Here is a 20564-nt window from a genome sequence, read left to right as displayed (position 1 = left end):
TTTGCACAAAAAATTGATTTTCAATTGAATTTTTAATATATTTCTATATTGTTTTTCATAGACTTTACCATTTCAGGTGCTTCATTTAATGCAATGTAAGAATTTCCAATTTTATGTTATTATTCTTTTTATCTCAGTTGAGCTCCTTTAAGAGTACATATATATTTCTTATTAACCATTGAAAGTATTCAAATTAATCTGCAAATTTATCTAGAGGGGTCATAATGCAATGTCATGGATCATGACCAATAACTTTATCATGGCATTTGAAAGAGTTATTGCCCCTTTTAAACTTAGAATATTCCTACATGTCATTTTAATAACAAGCCCTGTTAAATGAATGACCTTACAAGTATTCACTGCTAATTCCAAGACTTGTAGTCAGGCCTTGCTTTCAGTAATAGGCTATAAACAGGACATGAGAATTCCCAATTTTTTCTCATTTTATTTCTAATTTTACTTTTTTTTACAGAGATTCTTTAGAAATTCTGATGGACATATTTTACAAGGAAGTGGAAAAAGTTTCAGACCTTGTTTTAAAGGTAAGATTTACTTGCAAGACTGTAATTACACTGAAAATTCAGCGTAATTAGTTTTGATTGATTACATGGCAGTTTTTTATGCAGTTTACTGACAGAAAAATGAAAGAAATATGCACTTGCAAATATAGAGAGTTGAGTTTTATTTGCAAATGGTGCTTGTTTTGAGTGTATGAGATATACTTCAGAGTTCAAAATTTTGCTTTCTGTGCTAAAACTGTACAATGTACATTGTATAAAGTCACATTTTTACCACCTTTACTTTTAAAATGATCTCCGTGTCATCATGGCCGAGTGGTTAACACATCGGACAAGTAATCTAAGGATTGCTGACTGTGTTGGTTCAAACCGTGTCAGGGGCAAGCTGTTGTTTCCTTGAGCAAGAAACTTAACATTCATTGCTTTGTACTAAAAGATTGGTTTCAGGAACAGATTCAAGAGTGTTTCAATAAGCTTATAGCTTCAAACACAAACTAAAATATATTCTTATATACTAAAATTATCTCATATATGGGTTACTCTTAGTGCTTACCCTGTTTTCCCATTTTTAGCTCGACTATTCGATAAGAATAAGTAGAGCTATTGTAATACCCCGAGTGTCGGCGTCCGCGTCGGCGTCCGCGTAACCACTTATGTTAAAGTTTTTGTAATAGTTCAAATATTTTCAAAGTCCATTGACATATGGCTTTGAAACTTTGCACACTTGTTCACCATCATGACCCCAACCTGTAGACAAGAGGAGGTAACTCTATCAAGCATTTTGACAGAATTATGCCCCTTTTTGGACTTAGAATTTACGTTAAAGTTTTTGTAATAGTTCAAATATTTTCAAAGTCCATTGACATCTGGCTTTGAAACTTTGCACACTTGTTCACCATCATGACCCCAACCTGTAGACAGGAGGAGGTAACTCTATCAAGCATTTTGACAGAATTATGCCCCTTTTTGGACCCCAACCTGTAAACAGGAGGAGGTAACTATATCAAGCATTTTTTTTTACTATCAAGCACTAAGAATAGTCGAGCGTTGCTGTCCTACTGACAGCTCTTGTTGTGTTATCCCTGGTGTTGATGTGCATGTCATGGTTTATGTGCTCATGCTTGTGTTATGTCTCACTCCATGTGTAATGTATAATCATTATTGTACATTATGCCAAAATAAATCTCTCTCTATGTGGAATCTCATTATGATTTGTTAATACAATACAAATACAGTATAGCTCTAATGTAATGGGGCTATCATACTAACCCTGGCATTTGGCTTAAGTGTTGAAATAGTAATTGAAGAAAAGGTTTGGTGTGAAACCCTGTCAAAAATTCTGCTCGCCCATATGGTCTCTTTCCGGTGGCGAGAGTATACAAACCCAAACGCACACACACACACACACACACACACACATAAAAAATTATACACTTGTTTTCAGAACCATATGTGTAGGTTATTGTACATGACCTGTAACAAGTCTTGATTTTAACTCATTCATTTCCTAGTATGAAGATGAAAATTTCTTACATGGGTCATGTTTTGATATGAAGATGAGAGTAAATGAATATTCTTTCCTTGTGACAATGCTTGCTGTATTTTAGACCAAATATTTTGTTTAAATGTAACAGGATGAAGTCCAGAATGTACAGTTCCAGTCATTGTCACAGTCGGTAAAGGCAATATGTAACATCCTGTCGAAGATCGAGACCATTGATATAGCCAAGTGTCTGAGCCGCGTGGAGAGCTTATTGAAACAAATGAAAAGTTCAATACCCGCTAAATCATCTACACTAGAGCATAATGATGGTGGATATGCAACTCTTCAAAGAGGGAGGTATGAAAGAAGGGAACTGAAAATTGACTTCCTGTGTTTATTATAGTCTTTTTATAGTGGAAAATTGGCCTTATTTTGCTTCTTTTACATAATACAAATTTAAAATAAACATTGAGGGCCCGGAATAATGAAAAATGTCATACCATTACTATTTATATATGGATAAAAATTTGAAAGTTGACTATTTTGTAAGGAAATGTTTTATTTTGTTTACAAATATAATTCATGTGCTTTAAATACCTAAGTCACTTTTTTACCAAAACTCGTAAGTATGACTATAAGAATATGAAAACAATGTGATTGTACATTTCTTGAAAATTTCATATTATTATTTGTATTATGCCAGTTTATTTCTATGCCCTTTAACCCTTTCCCCCATGAGCATATTGTGAAAAATGGCCATTTTCACTGAAAAGCCTTCTCTTACAAGTTCAAACTGCTATGAAACTATGAAAAATGCTTCAATACTAATCAAACTTGGCACAAATGTTGACTGGACCATTGCCTTTGTAACGACATGCTCAGTCTTAAATTTCCTGTTACCATGGCAACGAGGGGGCATCTCAAAATTGCCAAAAATCACTTTTTTGCCTCGATTTTTTCCATCAAAATTTACTTCAAAGTGCTGCAACTTCTCAAGGGATTGAGATAGAGTCAAAGGCTTTTCAGTGTTGGTTACACGTTACCTTATGATCAACCTGGGGTCATTTTAAGCCTCTCACAAGTCCAAAATTTTCTTGGCAACCCCCTGATGTATTATTTGGATGGGGGATGGCGCCGAAAAAATGGTCACTTTTTTTAACAACATTTCTCAAACGAAAAACAGTGTTTGGGGTCTAAATAGGACATTTTTTCACTGTTTGAAGCCTCCAAAAGGGGGGGGGGGGGGCAAAAAGCCGTCGAAACACGCTTATATAAGGGAAAAGGTTAAAGGAACTCCACTGAGGTTCAAAAGAATAAAAACATAACATTGGAATTTTTACATATAACAAGTATGACACTTTAAAACAGAACGATATGCATAAGATTATATAAGAAATATATTGATACTTGTATTTTTGTGCTATTTATAGCCCGATTTGAGTGAAAAGCATTGCAATGCTTTCAAATATGGACCATTTTTCCGATAAGAATTATTACTCTTGCAAAACAGAGTAAGTGAATGATCTGAAACTTTGCACAAAAGTTATTTGTCAAAACTTACATCAAACTGAACATAAATCCTGAAAAATTATTTAATTAGTTCCCTCATGTCAATAAAACCTCAGTGGAGTCCCTTTAAAGTCTCGCCAAAACTGTGATACACTTGCGGCTTTATATCAATGATGTTATTTTTTTTTTTGACAGCATGAAACTGTCACATATCCCGCAGTTAGAGGAAGCTCTGGAATCATTGATTAAGTCAACAATTGCTCTTGTCAGAATTTATTGTCAAGCTTTCCACACTGACTTCCACCTTGGCAAGAAAATAGATCAACCATGGGGTAAGTATTGTATTATTTTTTTAAAAGGTTCTTTCGTTGATTTCATACGTTTATTGCTATGGTGAAGGGTTGTTTGATAACTTGTTTTTTATGGAACTTTAGTCACCTTGATATCAGTAAGACTAAATTATATCTATATTTAGTGATCTCATATAATTATGAACTATATTTAGTGATCTCATCTAAGAACTATATTTAGTGATCTCATATATGAACTATATTTAGGGATCTCATATATGAACTATATTTAGTGATCTCATATATGAACTATATTTAGTGATCTCATCGAAGAACTATAGTGATCCCATCTGAGAAGAAATGCATCAGAATAATAAGATTTGAATAGTAATCCCATATAGGAAGAATACAATAGAATAAAAATGTTTGATGGAATTTAAATTTTGGAATTGGTCAGTTTTCAATTACATATAATAATATATCAAAATGTAAATCATTACTTATCAAAATGTAAATTTTCATTTGATAGCAATTCAGTTTTCCAAAGTCAAATTAATTAAAATTTATGTACAAATGTGTGATTTATTTCAAACTAGCCTTTCAAGAATGAGGTATAAGGGAAGACACTGGTTGCTGCATTCCCATTGGTCAATTTCAAATTTCATTGCAAAATTAGCCAATCAATAACAAGTATTCATCAGAAAAGCATTTAAATTTGACTTGATATTTTTTTGTATTTGTTTCAGACAATAAAAAGGATGGGAGAATTTATAAGTGTAATTACATGTTTTTATATTGTCACCAGATACCACTATTATGACTGTACTATTGTAAAACTTGAAAATCGTTGATATTGTCACCGTAGTGCAGTAACAGGTTAACTCCTAATATAATTTAATAGGTGATAAACCGTTAATGCACTAAGGTGATGATAATATTTGTTCTTTCGCTTAAACTTTTCTATTGTTTCTTTTCAAAAGAGTTTTTTCCCCTACTTTTTTTTTTGGAAAATATATTTTCAAGTTCTTGCCATATTTTAGTGAAAACTTACAATTTTAAATCTAAAATTGCCTGTGAGTTAGTTATATTGTGTTTTAGTTAATGATTCAATTTCTGTCTCAGTCGACAATACATCCTGTTTTATTTTACAATGCAGTCATTTTTGTGATATCTCAAAAGACCAATTTTATATTGTATAATTATATTGACTCTTTTTAAAAGCTGGAACATTTTATCATGCATTGTTTAATGTTGTTTTATAACTTTTAAAGGAGCTCCACTGAGGTTAAAAAAGCTTAATAACATGAAGTTTACAATTCTTATATAGATCAAGTCAAACATTTAAAATGGAAAAATCTGCAAAGAAAAGTAAAAAACAATACTTAGAATTACATTGCAAATTGATTTTTTGACGATTCTTAGCCCAATTTGAGTGAAAAGCGTTGGGTCATTTTGCACAATGTAAATGAATGCTCTGGAAAGTCAGGATGAGGGAATGATCTGAAACTTTGTATACAAGATTTTGGCCAAGACCTACATCAAATGGTACACAAGTCTTGGAAAAATATTTCTAGTCCAATCATGTCAAAAACCTCAGTGGAGTCCCTTTAAAAGTATCACAGCATTTGAAATTAATTTTAAACAGTATTTTTTCTGCATTTTGTATATATTTTATTAGCAAGAGGAACATGTAAGGAAATTATCCAGCAAGATTATAGGAGCTTGATGGTTCTGCTAAAGTGTTGGCACATGCCTGAATTAATGCTCAGAGGGGCACCTGAGGTCTTCCTCAACTATTAGATTTATACATGAAAGTTGTAGTAGGACCTTCAAGGTGTCTATGCGACTTAAAACCACAACTTATTATAAACGAAAAATTGAAAAATAAAATCTTTAGATTCGTCTTAAAAAAAAAAGCTTTTCAAGGAGTCAGTATAATTGCATAATTTTTCCACCCTTTTTTCACGAAAAAAATATATGTATTGCTAGGCCACGGAATGAAACACTTGTTTTCTGCTCATTTTGAATGTTTTTTTTTAAAAACATGTCTGTTTTCTGTGCTTTATTTTTTAATTTTTGTTTATATTGAATATAATTATTAGAATGTGGAACTTTTCAGTTGAATGTTTTCTTTTCTGTTCATTAGTATGGGAATGTAAAATAATTATTATACTTTATAAGATGGCTAATGGTAATCATATTGTTTGTCTGTCAGTCTGTCCATATTTCTGGCAAAATGTTTACTTCTGGAGGTCATAACTCAAAACCCTGGGGTACATGTTTCAATGAAACTTTATTGGGAGAAAAAGGTGTTTGTACACTCAGTTTGTCTGTCCATGAGAAAATATTTTCATCAAAAGTTTATTACTGATTTGGATCTATAAAAATTTCTAGTTTTCACTATTTTAATGAAATTTTACAGGAATTCAGGTGCCAACACAAAGTATGCATTTTAAGGCAGTTATCAGATGTTGAGTTGTGGCCCTTGTATATAAATTATAGTACAATTCAGGGGCAAATAATTATTTTATTGGCAGCATTTATCTAGTATGCAATATTTATAGGTACATGTATGCAGAATGTGCATGTTTAGAGATAAGATAAATAGAATAGAGTGAAATATATTTTTACTTTTTAAAATGATTTTGATTGTTTTGTAAATTAAAAAAACATTTTTAATGAAACTAATGTTTAAGATAAGAAAAAAATTTGTTTCAGATGTAAACAAGAGTGTGTCCATTCAAATTTCAAATATCTGACAAAAATATATTTGTTAAGTTAATTTCATTTAAATTAAAATGCATTCCTTAAAACAAAGGGTGCAAGTTTCCTAAGTAATGCCAGAATTCCTCATGGTTCCCTGTGCCCACTACCCACACTCTCTACATTTTAAGGTTTTTCCCTAATTTTACAACTTGCACCCATGTAATATTCATATTTACTTAGGCATTACCTCTAACCCAGTGGCTCCCTAACACTGAAAGTAAATAAATATTTTGTATTGATTATTTCAAAAGTTGAGAATTATCCATTGAGACTTGTTTCCCAGTAATTTTCAGCCAATCGTTATGTATGAATATGTAATCTTAATATAGTTATGTTGAATATTTTAGTGAAAAAGTTTGAATTAAGTCACTCAAATTTCTCTTGTAAGTTTTTTTATTAGAGATATGCTGAAACTTATTGTCTTTTAATCTATTTTAGCTATTTTAGTTTGTTTTATTTGAAATGGTTGTGTCGAACCATATGTCAATTTCAAAGAAAAGGGGGAGCTATTGCACTCACCTTGGTGTCTGCATCGGCTTTGTCGTCACACTTTGGTTAAGTTTTTGTGTGCAAGTTGGTATCTCCATAACTACTGAAGGGAATGGATTGAAACTTCACTCATCGCTTGAGAGCATAATAAATACACAGTCCACTGTTAAATGGATTTTGACAGAATTATGGCCCTTTTTGAACGCAAAAAATTCTACACCTAGAAAATTCTACATTATCCAGGCTTTTGTTTTACTATCAAGCTCTGAGTATAGTCGAGCACTCTGTCCTTTGGACAGGTTGCTTTTTTGCAAATGAAAAAATATTTCCATAATGATTATGAAAACAAAAAGACCCCCCCCCCCCCTCAACCGAAAAAAAAAAAATTAAAGCAAAAGTCTGGTATTGATATACATGTATATAGTAATCTGCGAGATAACTAAGTATATGTACATGCATATTTTTTTTAATTTCTTGGACTTTCATGTAAGATGTCCTTGTAAAACAAAATTAGTCTATTTTTTGTCTATTTTCACATGAGCTAATGAATATCTGTAGGATACCACATTATGACAATTATTTCTATTTATAGTCAGGAGAAGATTTGGTAAGGTACATTTTAAACATTGCATCAAAGTATTGCTTTGTGAACAAAAAACAAAATAAATGTGGATTGTAATACACTAATTTCCATGTACATCAAAATATATCCTCTTGTTCTATCAAATACTTTGTCTTATGCTGTATCAAGCTAAAAAGTCTTTAACCAACTTGTTCATACTGCAAACCATTCATCTTGGTTTTTGATAATTTAAAATATATGAGCCGCGTCATGACAAAACCAACATAATGGGTTTGCGGCCAGCATGGATCCAGACCAGCCTGCGCATCCGCGCAGTCTGATCAGAATCCATGCTGTTCGCTTACAAACCCTATAACAAATAGAGAAACTGATAGCGAACAGCATGGATCCTGATCAGACTGCGTGGATGCGCAGGCTGGTCTGGATCCATGCTGGTCGCAAACGCAGTATGTTGGTTTTGTCATGACGCGGCTCATTATTCTGACTACAAGCAAACAGTGCAGACCATGATCAAATTGCCAAGATGAGCTGACTGATCTTGGTCAGGGATAAGCTAGAAGAATAAGGGATAAACTTAAAACTGATGTGATGTAATGTCTAATCTAGTATTAACTTTGGCAGTTGGTTTGTCAGGGTCTTCATGGTCTGGTCTGAAAAATTCTACTTCTCTTTAAAGTTGCTTGTCTCGTGTATTGTAAATTTGTCCTTTTGAAAACTGACATTTCTTGATCTCAGTATATATATGTGATAACTAAATATTTCTGTAAGCTGTTTAATGTATTGTACTACCTCTGCAGAACAGCCAGTGATCTCTACAGTGTGGCCCTTTGTAGAGCAACTACCTTTTACAACAATATTTGTCAATTTTTCTCAGAGTAAGACTTCACAATAGATTTGATCTCTTTAGAACAATATTTCAAAGTAACATCCAAAATATTTTTCTCTCACTGGGTGTTTTTGCTGCACAGGTTGTACTGTATCTATACATTATGACAGTTGTATACATTCTTTGTTAAAGACTTGGACTGAGGAAAGGGAGCTACAATTGACTTGCGAAAAGTTCAGAGTTACATGTAGAAGAAAGTTTTATTTTTGCTCCTCTTTTAATGCAAATAATAAGTGAAGAAGTTGACAGTTTGATGTAGAGAAACGGGTTATTACTGGAACAAACCTTAAGACTCTCCTCAGGCTACTCCTTACTTGTATTATTATGCTGAAATTCTTTCAAAAGATAAGCTCTAAACTTCAGCATGACCATATGCTAATATTGTTCAATCTTAATATTGAGTATTCTTTTAAAAAATGCATACATGATTTTTGCAGCAGATATATTGTATAAGAATCTTACACTGACTGTCGCTAGAGACCAGAATATCTAGCTTGAGGGTAGCTGTTTACGGGGGTGACGAGGCTCTGCCGATTTTACTGCTAAACAGTTACCCGAGAGCTAGATATTCCCGTCCATAACAACAGCCGGTGTTTGATACTTTTTATTGCATGTAACATATCAATTATTTTCAGAACAGGCATTACGAAAACTGATATTCCCATTAGGCACATTTTTATGCCACCGCAGCATCTGCGATGCGGTGGCATATAGCGATTCACCTGTGTGTATGTGTGTGTGTGTGTTTGTGTGTGTGTTTATATATAGATTATATAGTGAACTTAAAAAAAATCTTCTTGTGAAAAACCACTAGTCCAATTTCAACCAAACTTGGCAGGATTGTTCCTTGGGTGAAGGGCTTCCAAAGTTGTTCAAAGAATTTCATTCCATGCAGAAATCTGGTTGCCATGGCAACCAAAAGGAATTATAAGAATAAATTAAAAAATCTTCTTGTAAAGACCCAAAAGGCCTAGAGCTTAAATATTTTGCATAAGGCATTGCCTGGTAGACCTCTAACAAGGTTGTTCAAATTATAGCCCTGGGGTCAAAATTGGCCCCGCCCCGGGGGTCATTGATTTTCACTATGTACATATAGTAAAAACTTAAAATACCTTCTTGTAAAAACCCAAAAGGCCAAGAGCTTAGATATTTTGCATAAGGCATCATCTGGTAGACCCTTACCAAGATTGTTCAAATTATAGCCCTGGGGTCAAAATCGGCCCGCCCCAGGGGTCATTGGTTTTCCTTATATGTATATAGTAAAAACTTAAAAAAAATTCTTCTAGCAATTGACAAATGCTAAAGGTTAGATATTTTGCATGAAACATTGTGTTGTAAAACTCTAGCAAGATTGTTCAAATTATAGCCCTGGGGTCAAAATTGTCCCCGCCCTGGGGGTCATTGATTTCAATATATACATATAGTAAAAAATCAAAAAATCTTATTGTCTGAAGGTACAAGGCTTAGAGCTTTAATATTTGTTAAATAATATCATCTAAAGGTACTCTACCAAAGTTGTTCAAATTTTGCCTCTTGTGTCAAAATTAACCCCGCCCCTGGGAGCCTTAGGTTTATCCTATATGTATATAGTTAAAACTTAAAAAATCATCTTCTCTAAATTTACAAAGGATAAAGTTAAAATATTTTGCATGAAACATTGTGTAGTGAACCTCTAGCAAGATTGTTCAAATTATAGCCCTGGGGTCAAAATTGGTTCCGCCCCGGGGGTCATTGATTTTCATTATGTACATATAGTGAAAAAAAAAAATTTTGTCTGAAGGTTCAAGGCATAGAGCTTTGATGTTTGATATATAATATCATCTATAGGTCCTCTACCAAAGTTGTTCAAATGTCAAAAATTGGCCCTGCCCGGGGGCAGTGATTCTCATTATGTACACGTAGTAAAAACAGAAAATAAAACAAATGTTTTCTGAATTGGAGATAGCTATAGCTTAGATATTTGACTTGAAATGTTGTTTGGTGGACCTGTAACAAGATTGTTATTAAACCCTTGGGTCAAAATTATGCCTTGCCCAAGGGGACAGTGACCTACTTTCTTGTCCTATGATGTACAGCAATGACATTTTGACCATGTGCACAGTTTTAGTTGTAAAATTGAACTTTGACCTAGATTTTGATGATGTGACCTACTTTCTTGTCCTTTGATGTACAGCTATGGAATTTGAACCATGCGGTGGCATAGCATTTTTCTCAAATGCAATCTTGTTCTTATAGTAGCGTATAAACTTACAACTTCATTCATAACTTTAAAATGACGTCATCCTAAGAACACAATTCATTCATAAATGGTGCGCGGCCATGACATCATTTAATGGGGGGTGTAAGACAGGGTTTTCTAGCACTGGTGTAAACTGTAGATAATATTGTCTGATATGCAAGAAATTTATGTTATCAACAGGAGCCATAATTTCAATAAACCAATACGATAAATTGTAATAGCATTGGAAGAAACCCTGAAAACATATTATCAACTTTGACATGAATGAATGGTTTATGCAAGACCCCTGTAGACATTCTGTAATAGTTTTTGCCTCATAATGTTTGACCAAAGTCTGAAAAACTACAAATCTCGTAACAGAGCAAGTTGATGAACAAAATGAAAAAAAACACAACAATTTTACTTTTTACCTACATTTAGAAGTAATTTCTCCTACATGTATTTATCAAGCTGCAAATATACCTCCTATCTGTTGTATCAATAAATTATAATTCAGTTTTTCTCTAGGAAGTACTATAAAGTTTTATTGTAATCTTTGATTTACAAAGTTGACAATTAGCCCACTGAATGCAGTATTATCATAATCATTATACTCATTCAATTTGAAAAGATTTTTTTAACAGTCATATGAAATAAAATTAAATATATAAAGGTTTTTTTTTGTCTTGTGCCAAATTTTGAATATTCTTATGATATAACCAGATGAATAATCCAGATATCTGTATAACAGATTTGTATATCTTGATAACAGATTTGGATATCTGGATAACTAATTTGGATATCTGGATGACAGATTTGTTTATCTTGGTAACAAATTTGGGTATCTGGATAACAGATTTGGATATCTTTATAACAGATTTGCATATCTGGATAACAAATTTGGATGATAGATTTAGATAGCTCAATGACAGATTTGGCTCAGTATGATATCGTTAGTTTTATGCCTTCAGATCCACAAGATGTGACTGGTTCTGGTGAAAATTTCATTGTTCAGATCTGTACAGTGCATAGAATACCTCCTGACTGGGGTAGTAGGTACGTATGTTTAATGTTTTGTTTCTAATTTCATGGTTAAAGCTCATGAGAAGTTTGGGATATTTTAATCTTAAATTAAGCCCAGTTGAGGTTAAAATTGACTTGTAAAACATTGATTTTGAAAAAAAAAATGTTTTCTGTAAGAAATAGTATTGTTGCTTCAGTGACATCATGGTAATGCTAAATGGTTTGCCTTTGCAGTAAGTAGTAGGAACTTATGAATTATTTCTCAGTTGGCTATTCTATTAGTAAATTAATAGAATGTAAAATTTTGCATAAATTTAGTTTCATATTTCAGCTTGATTGTGTAGGAAGCTTAAAGACACATTCTCGCACCAGTTAGTACTTGGCTATGAGTGAAAAGTTTCTTGCCCATGGAAACAACGAGTTGTCCCTGACTGGGTTTGAACCCAATGGCCAGCAATCCTTAGATTACTTGTTTGAGGCGTTAATCACTCAACCATGCCCCCCACTATAATTTAAAGACTAAAATTATGTTATTTTATAACTATTGTTAAAGTATAAAATGGAAACAGAGCTATATCATGTTAACCACATGGCCATGCTGCCACTATAAGTTTGAGACTAAAATTATGTTATTTTAAAACCATTGTTTACTTTCAGATTTGACGAGTATAAAATGGAAACAGAACTATATCATGGGAAGAGAAAGCTAGGTGTTATGTCATGTTCTACATGTGCCTCTGTTCATACCTCTGGTCTTGTTCCCGTCATAGTGTGGGATGAATGGTAAGTGCCCAGTTCTGGTTCCCGTCATCGTGTGGGATGAATGGTAAGTGCCCAATTCTGGTTCCCGTCATAGTGTGGGATAAATGGTAAGTACCCAATTCTGGTTCCCATCATAGTGTGGGGTGAATGGTAAGTGCCCAATTCTGGTTCCCGTCATAGTGTGGGATGAATGGTAAGTGCCCAATTCTGGTTCCCGTCATAGTGTGGGATGAATGGTAAGTGCCCAATTCTGGTTCCCGTCATAGTGTGGGGTGAATGGTAAGTGCCCAATTCATATCATCATTAACCATTTAACCAAATATAAATAATTATAACAATGTACATATAAACTTTTGACGGTCCTTTTACAAAAATAGTAACAGTAGTCCTGGTTTGATGAACAAGATGGCTGCCGATGCAGATTATAAAAACACATTTTTTAAATGGCATAATGGCATCTCTGTCACTGTTGAACAGGTTTTTAATGACACTACAACATTGTTTATTTGTATTTACTCACAAGAAGTCTTCTTCTCAAGGTTTTTAAGTCAAATTGTTATAAAAATAAAAAGAAATAATCTTGTATCATTGTTGGTTTACGAAGATGAAAGGTTTTGTTTTGTTACGGGTGAAAGATCATGACCTTTTTGCAGGTTAACACATGATGTACAACTGTGCTTGTTGCCAAGGGAAACTAGACTGTGTATAACTCTAGTTGGAGTGAAAAACCTCCAGACTGGTTCAGGAAGTGGTACTGCAGGAGAATCTCAGAAAGAGACCACAGCACTGGGTGGGGTAACCATTCAACTCTTCAACAGAAGAGGGTAAGTGTGTCTTATTAGCTAAATATTGGAAATCATTTCATTGAGGATATAGATAAAGGAAAGTTGAGTGATTGTATGATCAATGCTAATAAATATGATCAGTGCTAATTAATTTGATTATCATTGAACAAATTATAGTTTTGAATTATATTATGTGATCCTTTGTCTCTAACAATATGTCGTCACTTATGCATCTACACGAGTATAATATTCTGTCTATCACATATTTAAATCAAGAACTGTTTTTGTCAGGTCCCATTGATAATTACATCTATATACATATGTGATTAAAAATGAGGTATTTCTTGCATATAATTTCAGGTATTTGTTACAAGGCAGCCAACTAGTGCCCCTACAGATGAATTTTGCTGCAGATCCTATAACCCCATTTTGTTCTACATTACAGCCGGACTCGGCACTTTTACAGGTATGTAAGAGAACAGAAGATTTTTCATAAGTTTTGTAACACTGATTTTAATTGGTTAATCAGGATGTTTATCTATTCTATATACACATCTTCTGTATATTTATTAAGTACTTTTCACATTTCCTGAAATAAAGGAATTGTGTTGTATTATAAATTTGTTATTAAGATTTTTGATAGATTATGTGACCTTGTACGACCTTGTTGTGACAGATTATGTGACCTTGTACGACCTTGTTGTGAGATTATGTGACCTTGTACGACCTTGTTGTAAGAGATTATGTGACCTTGTATGACCTTGTTGTAAAAGATTATGTAACCTTGTACGACCTGATTGTGAGAGATTTTGTGACCTTGAATGACCTTGTTGACAGTCAGTAGAGTATCAATTTTGATTGTTAAGCACCCAGGAAATTATTCTAAGGAGTATATAGTTGCCCATTTGCCATTTTGTCCCTCTGTCTATTCTCTCCTCACACTTACTGACTAAATTATATGAAAAAATCGATAATTTAAGATGCTGAGGGACTTTTAAGAGATTTAGATTACATGAGAGTGTGAAACAACAGTTAGACCAAGTATGAAAATATATTTCTTTCATTTCAGTTTAATTTGCCAGACTTTGGGAAACAGATTGTGTTTTCAGAGCCATTAAATATGTCAGAATGGTATGTATTGACTTTCTCTTTAAAGGGATACTCAGGCAAAATAATGATAAAAATATAAAAATGATCTTGTATACTGAAATCACACTAAAATGACATTTCTTAAAGTCCCAGCATGAATTTCTGTATAAATTCTATATATTTTTGGTTTGAAGCTTAAATATATCTATATATGTTGAATGAAATTTATACGCCAACAGAATCAGCGAAAAGTTTAAAAACAAGTCATGTGATTTGAACAATCCCTGTAAGTTACAATAACAGGTATTATGGGTATTGTATGATTGAAACACAAGTAATTGATTTGACATGTTCTTTAACGTTTCCAGAGTACACAGTGACATTTTTTGTGAAATCTTAGCGCTCTTACCTGACCCACGCGGGTCAAGTTAGGAAAACATCATTTTATTCTTTTTATGGTGAAAAACTTTGTTCCTTTTACTGTTAAGTGTATTCTTTTTGAGGACATTTACAGAATAATTAATGAAAAATTCAAAACTTAGAAATGAAAATTTTGCCTGTGTCTCCCTTTAATGATCCAAGACTTAATTTTTTGTGTGTGTTAAAAAAATTTGTTTTTATTTTGGCATAGCTTTTGCAAATGGTTTGATTTGTCATAAGACATAAAAAGTTGATATTAAACTTCTGGAAGTGGAGATCCTTCAGCTGCAATCAAAACAAAACAAATATCTTTAGTTGAAAATTGCAAACTCAGTTACTGTGAATTCACTTAATTTTGTCGGTATGAAATTTTTTGGTTTTGTCCCTTTACAAAGAAAATTTTTGTGGGTTCTTAAATTTGTGGAAAGTTGTTTTTTACCAAAAGGTAAAATGTAAACAATGGGGTGCAAAATAATCTTACAGCAGACAATATGAAATTTCGTCAGATCTTAAATCCCGCGGATAAAAAAATTTTTGCAGTACAAAGTTTGTAAGTGTTGGAAATTTTAGCATCGTGCTTTATGTGTATCGTTTACCAACTTGTAAATAATTTTTTTGGAGAGAAAAAAAGTGTCATGATTTGGCTTACTTTATGATAGTGAATGTTCAGTTAGTTGTGTGTAATATTTTTGAGCATTTGTCAGTGACGGTATTGTAATATTTTTGAGCATTTGTCAGTGATGGTATTTTATATCTTGTTGCAGTAAGAAGAAGACGTTTGCAGACCTTGCACCAGAAATACAGGAAGAAATTAAAGAAGTGATGAAAAAAGATTGTGTAACCTCGTATGTATTATATATACTGTTAATGACTGTTTTATTTTTAGAATATTAGCTGTGAGAATGACTTATCTATGCCACAAGTATAAAGCTTGGCCAGTTTGAACATATACATATATTGTTACCTTAGTGCAATAACTTATTAACTCCTATTAAATTTAGCCATACTTAATTCGTTACTGCACTAAGGTGACAAATTTAATAAAGTATGCTCTGAATGGACAAATTTTATATTACGACAAATAGATCAAGAACTAACACAATTTTAAATATCAACACATGTTTCGTTTATTACCTTCATCAGTTGATAAATAAATAACAAAGGAAATGACGAAAACGTACTTAACAGATATCTACGTTCACAGATACCACATTTGTTGCATTATAGAAATGTTATAGTAATATTATAAAATAAAACGTCTATTACTGTTTTATACAATAAAAATGTATATATAGACATAATTATTTTAAATAGCATATATAATATATAATTTTAGAAAAGAATTACATAAAATAATTAGATCAAAAGATACATACATTTTCATAGAGAAACTAGGCTAGTAAATTCCTCAAACTTGAGTAATGTATACTTGATCAAAACACAAAATTTGATTTGTGTCTCATAGTTTTTTTATTATGGAAAAAAGATTCCAACCAATGTTTTACTGTCATTTAAAGCTCAATTTTCATTTCTCAGTTGCACAGGAGACCAGTTGGAGATCTTGTGGGCGTATAGACAAAATCTTCATGACTACCCTGGCTTGTTGCCATGGATATTACAGGCAGCTCCAGGCTGGGACTGGGCGTGTCTTCCAGAGATATACGCCCAGATCAAACAGTGGTCGACATTACAGCCAATGCAGTCATTAGAGCTCCTCCTACCACAGTATGTTCCATTTTTGATTTGATTATATTTTCAGTTTGTAAGTATGACTTGCCAATATCAAGTTTGAATGTTTATAAATGAAATCCAAGCCATGATTTACTGTTTTCTAATTCATTATCCGGTAACTTTTTTACCAATACATTATTTTAACCTTTCTGTAAGCTTGTTTTTTTATATAAGCAAGTTTGAATTGCTTAAAAGGTGAAGGTTGCATTTATCTTTGATTATTTATTGATTAGATCCTTCTTAGCATGAAACTAATTTTAATATTTCATTAAAGAGACTCCACTATGATGGGACTGGAAATAATTTTTTTTTAACTTTTTTCTGTCATTTGATTTGAGTCTAGATCAATAACTTGTGCGCACAATTTCAGATCATTTGCTCACTTTGTTTTTACAGAATAATTATTCTATTTGTGAAAAATGACTTTAATTGAAAAAATGTTGCAACTCTTTTCACTAAAAAATGGCAAAGAATAGCACAAAAATAAGTTTTCAATTTATTTCTGAGTATATTTCTTAATTATCTTTTGCATATCCTTCAGTTTAATTGCCTAAACTGATATATGTAAGAAATTTAAATTTTACATTTTTAAGCATTTGAACCTCAGTGCAGTTCCTTTAATGAATTGTAATGTTATAAAAGGAATCTTATTTAAGAATACACTTTCACGTAAAAAATATTGCTAAATGACAGGTACCCAGATTTGAAAGTGCGTTCTTTTGCCGTTGATTGTTTGAGAACTATGCCGACAGATGATCTCATTGCATTTATACCTCAACTTATTCAGGTAAGTCATAATATAGCTTTGCATTTATACCTTTACTTATTCATGTAAGTCATTTTACCGCTTTGCATTTATATCTCTAATTATTCGTGTAAGACAAATTATCACATTACATTTATACCTCAACTTATTCAGGTAAGACAGATTATCACATTGCCTTTATACTTGCGCTTAGTCAGGTAAGACCTATTATCACATTGCATTTATATGTCAACCTATTTATGTAAGACAGATTATCTCTTTGCATTTATACCCCACTTACTTCATGTAAGACTTATTGCAGAACATTTATGTTTGAACATTTTCAGGTAAGAAATAATATTGCATTTATATTTCAACTTATTTCATGTGATACATATTATCACATTACATTTGTGCTTCTAGCATCATACAGGTAAATGGTTTTTGCCTCAAATCTTTTTTGTAAGACATAATTCTTTCTTCAGTCTGGCTTATGAAAATTTGGTGTATGTGAGAGAATTGCCATCTGAAATCCTTCTCTATCTCTAAAACTAGAGTGTTGCTAAATTACATTTGAGCCGCATCATGACAAAACCAACACAATGGGTTTGCGACCAGCATGGATCCAGACCAGCCTGTGCATCCGCACAGTCTGATCAGGATCCATGCTGTTCGCATACAAACCCTATAACAAGTAGAGAAACTGATAATGAACAGCATGGATCCTGATCAGACTGCGCAGATGCGCAGGCTGGTCTAGATCCATGCTGGTCGCAAACCCATTATCTTGGTTTTGTCATGATGCAGCTCATTTATAGTGTCCATTTGAAATTGGAATCAAACAAGAATTCGATGTACATTTTTTGTTTGTTGAATATATAAAAGTCATGTACTTCTGCAATGATTCAGCTTGAGGACACCTGTTTATGGCAGTAATGAGGCTGTACCTGAGAGCTAGATATCTCTGTCTGTGGTGACAGCCATGTTTCATTCTTTTCCTGAATATTACAAATTAATGATATTTCAAAAAAGAAATTACGAAAAATAATATTTTTGTTTAGCAATTTTTCTTATAGTGGCCTATGAATTTACAACTTCATTCATTACAGCACAATGACGTCATCCTAAGAACACAATGCATTCATAAAAGACGCTTGGGAATGACATCATTTAAAACATTCAACTTCTCTAACACCCGGGGGGGGGGGGGTGTAAAGGGTAGATCATCCTGTCTAATATGCAAGGATTTTATGTTCTTGCATATTAGACAGGATTATCTACCATTTACACCGGTGCTAGAAAACTCTATCTTACACCCCCTCCCCTGTAAGACAAGTTACGCGCTTTAAATGACGTCATTCATGATTGTTGAGCACCTTTTATGAGTGAATTGCGTTATTAGGATGATGTCACTTAACCGTTATGAATGAAGTTGTAAGTTCATAATTATGCTACTTTAAGAAAAAAAAGTGCGTAATTAGAATATCAGTTTTCGTAATTTCTGTTCTGATATGTAATATGCAAGAAAAAGAATCAAACACCAGCTATCGGTGCAGACAGGATTTTCTAGCTCTCGTGTAACTGTTTAGCGGAAACTAGGCAGAGACTCATTACCGCCATAAACAGTTACCCTCGAGCTAATTATTCTGGTCTGTACCGGCAGTAGGTGTAAGATTCTTATATTCTAGCATATTATTGTGAACACCTAATTGCATATTTATATCATCTCATTATATAGAAATGTAAATGAAAAATTTGTAATTTTTATCAAAGAAAATAAATAGTTTGTTTATTGTATTTCAGGCTTTAAAATATGAAAGTTATCATAGTTCTCCTCTGGCAAGGTTATTGCTGGAACAGTCATGTAGAAGTGTTAGATTTGCCCATCAATTCTTCTGGTAAGATTTAGGTTGTGCATGCATGTGTGTGCTGCCAGTTAATTTACCTTCAGTACTTTAGACGCAGACAGAATCACTGAGTAGTTTTAAAACTAGTCATGTGATTTGGACAAGCAATGGAAGTTACAATAACAGATATTGCGGATATTGTTTGATTGAAACAAACCTAAATCATTCATTTCACACGTTCTTTAACATTTTAAGAGTTCACTGTGACAACTATAGTGAAATCTTAATGCTCTAACATGACCGACGTGGGTCACGTTAGGAATCCATCATTTTATCTTTATAAGGAGAAAAATTTTTTTCCTTAGACTGCCTTGTGTATTTATTTTGAGGACATTTACAGATTAATGAGTAAAAAATTCAAAAGGAAGAAATAAATTTTTTTGCCTTAGTCTCCCTTTAATCACTGTGTACACTGTTACAACAGTTTTACTCATTGGAACAAAAAAATTTAATTTTTATAAAAATATTACACTATTATTAACTAACAAGTTAAAAATAAAACTAATATATTGTAGGCTGTTAAAGGGAGCCACTCAAGACAGTCAATACAAGAGAAGATACGAGCTAATGTTTGTAGCGCTGGTCAGCGTAGCGGGCGAGGCTTTATACCAGGAGTTTATGAAACAAGAGGAGATCGTGAAAGTTCTCCAGACGACAGCTGAACGTGTACAACAAGCAAAAGGCAGCGAGAAAGAGGTTTGCTATTATTCATATGGTTTATTTGTCGGGCCATTATTGTACAATACATCTTGTTTATTTAGTTCTATTAGAATATAGGTCTAAAATAAACAATTTGTTTTGATAAAAGATGAACTTATTGTGGTATTTGAAATTACTCATATTTCTATATCTTTAGGACAGTCTGTTTAGTTAAATTTTGCAAGCCTTAGCTCTTTTGGACTTGAAATAATGATTTGATGAGTCCTGTTCAAAAGACTGGTGGGAAATTTCAATTGAATTCATGAAGAGGAACCCGAGAATTCAAGAAGCTTAAATGTCACCACAGGTCTTTCGTTGTCCTGGCATACACATAGGTTTGATTTGACATTTGGTTAATAGCGATTTGCTTTGTGCCATTTGCCTTGAATTACTGTTTCATTTGATTTATATGAAGTGGATAACAGTTTTTTAGCTCAACTATTCGAAGAATATGAGAGCTATTGTAGTCACCCTGGCGTCGGCGTCCACGTCGGCGTCTGCGTTGGTTAAAGTTTTTAGTAAAGTCAAATATCTCAATTATTGCTTGAGATATTCAATTGAAACTTACAATACTTATTTATAGTAACAATGTACATCAGATTGACAAGTTGGATAACTCTGCCTACAATATTTACAGAATTATGCCCCTTTTTAACTTAGA

At 32.9% G+C, this 20564-nt stretch overlaps 1 protein-coding gene across 4 annotated transcripts in view; it reads left to right on the top strand.

Moving 5' to 3' along the window:
* Nucleotides 1–20564, top strand: part of LOC132723114 (phosphatidylinositol 4-phosphate 3-kinase C2 domain-containing subunit beta-like) — a 60298-nt gene that overhangs the window by 16552 nt on the left and 23182 nt on the right. Inside the window, exons 10-24 of one of the 4 annotated variants that reach the window (XM_060707781.1) lie at nt 473–542; nt 2153–2358; nt 3706–3842; nt 4547–4576; nt 7648–7662; nt 11714–11798; nt 12423–12548; nt 13181–13351; nt 13673–13778; nt 14382–14443; nt 15586–15666; nt 16358–16546; nt 17246–17339; nt 19101–19195; nt 19720–19900. In XM_060707781.1, the coding sequence (XP_060563764.1) occupies nt 473–542; nt 2153–2358; nt 3706–3842; nt 4547–4576; nt 7648–7662; nt 11714–11798; nt 12423–12548; nt 13181–13351; nt 13673–13778; nt 14382–14443; nt 15586–15666; nt 16358–16546; nt 17246–17339; nt 19101–19195; nt 19720–19900 (1648 nt within the window). The remainder of the gene's footprint in view (nt 1–472; nt 543–2152; nt 2359–3705; nt 3843–4546; nt 4577–7647; nt 7663–11713; nt 11799–12422; nt 12549–13180; nt 13352–13672; nt 13779–14381; nt 14444–15585; nt 15667–16357; nt 16547–17245; nt 17340–19100; nt 19196–19719; nt 19901–20564) is intronic. The other 3 variants (XM_060707783.1, XM_060707782.1, XM_060707784.1) reach the window with 3 other exon arrangements.

Source organism: Ruditapes philippinarum, unplaced genomic scaffold, assembly GCF_026571515.1.
Source record: "Ruditapes philippinarum isolate M1 unplaced genomic scaffold, ASM2657151v2 ctg4537_1_1_1_1, whole genome shotgun sequence".
Taxonomy (NCBI): domain Eukaryota; kingdom Metazoa; phylum Mollusca; class Bivalvia; order Venerida; family Veneridae; genus Ruditapes; species Ruditapes philippinarum.
Note: the sequence above shows the minus strand (reverse complement) of the source record. Positions and strands in the feature narration are given on the sequence as shown.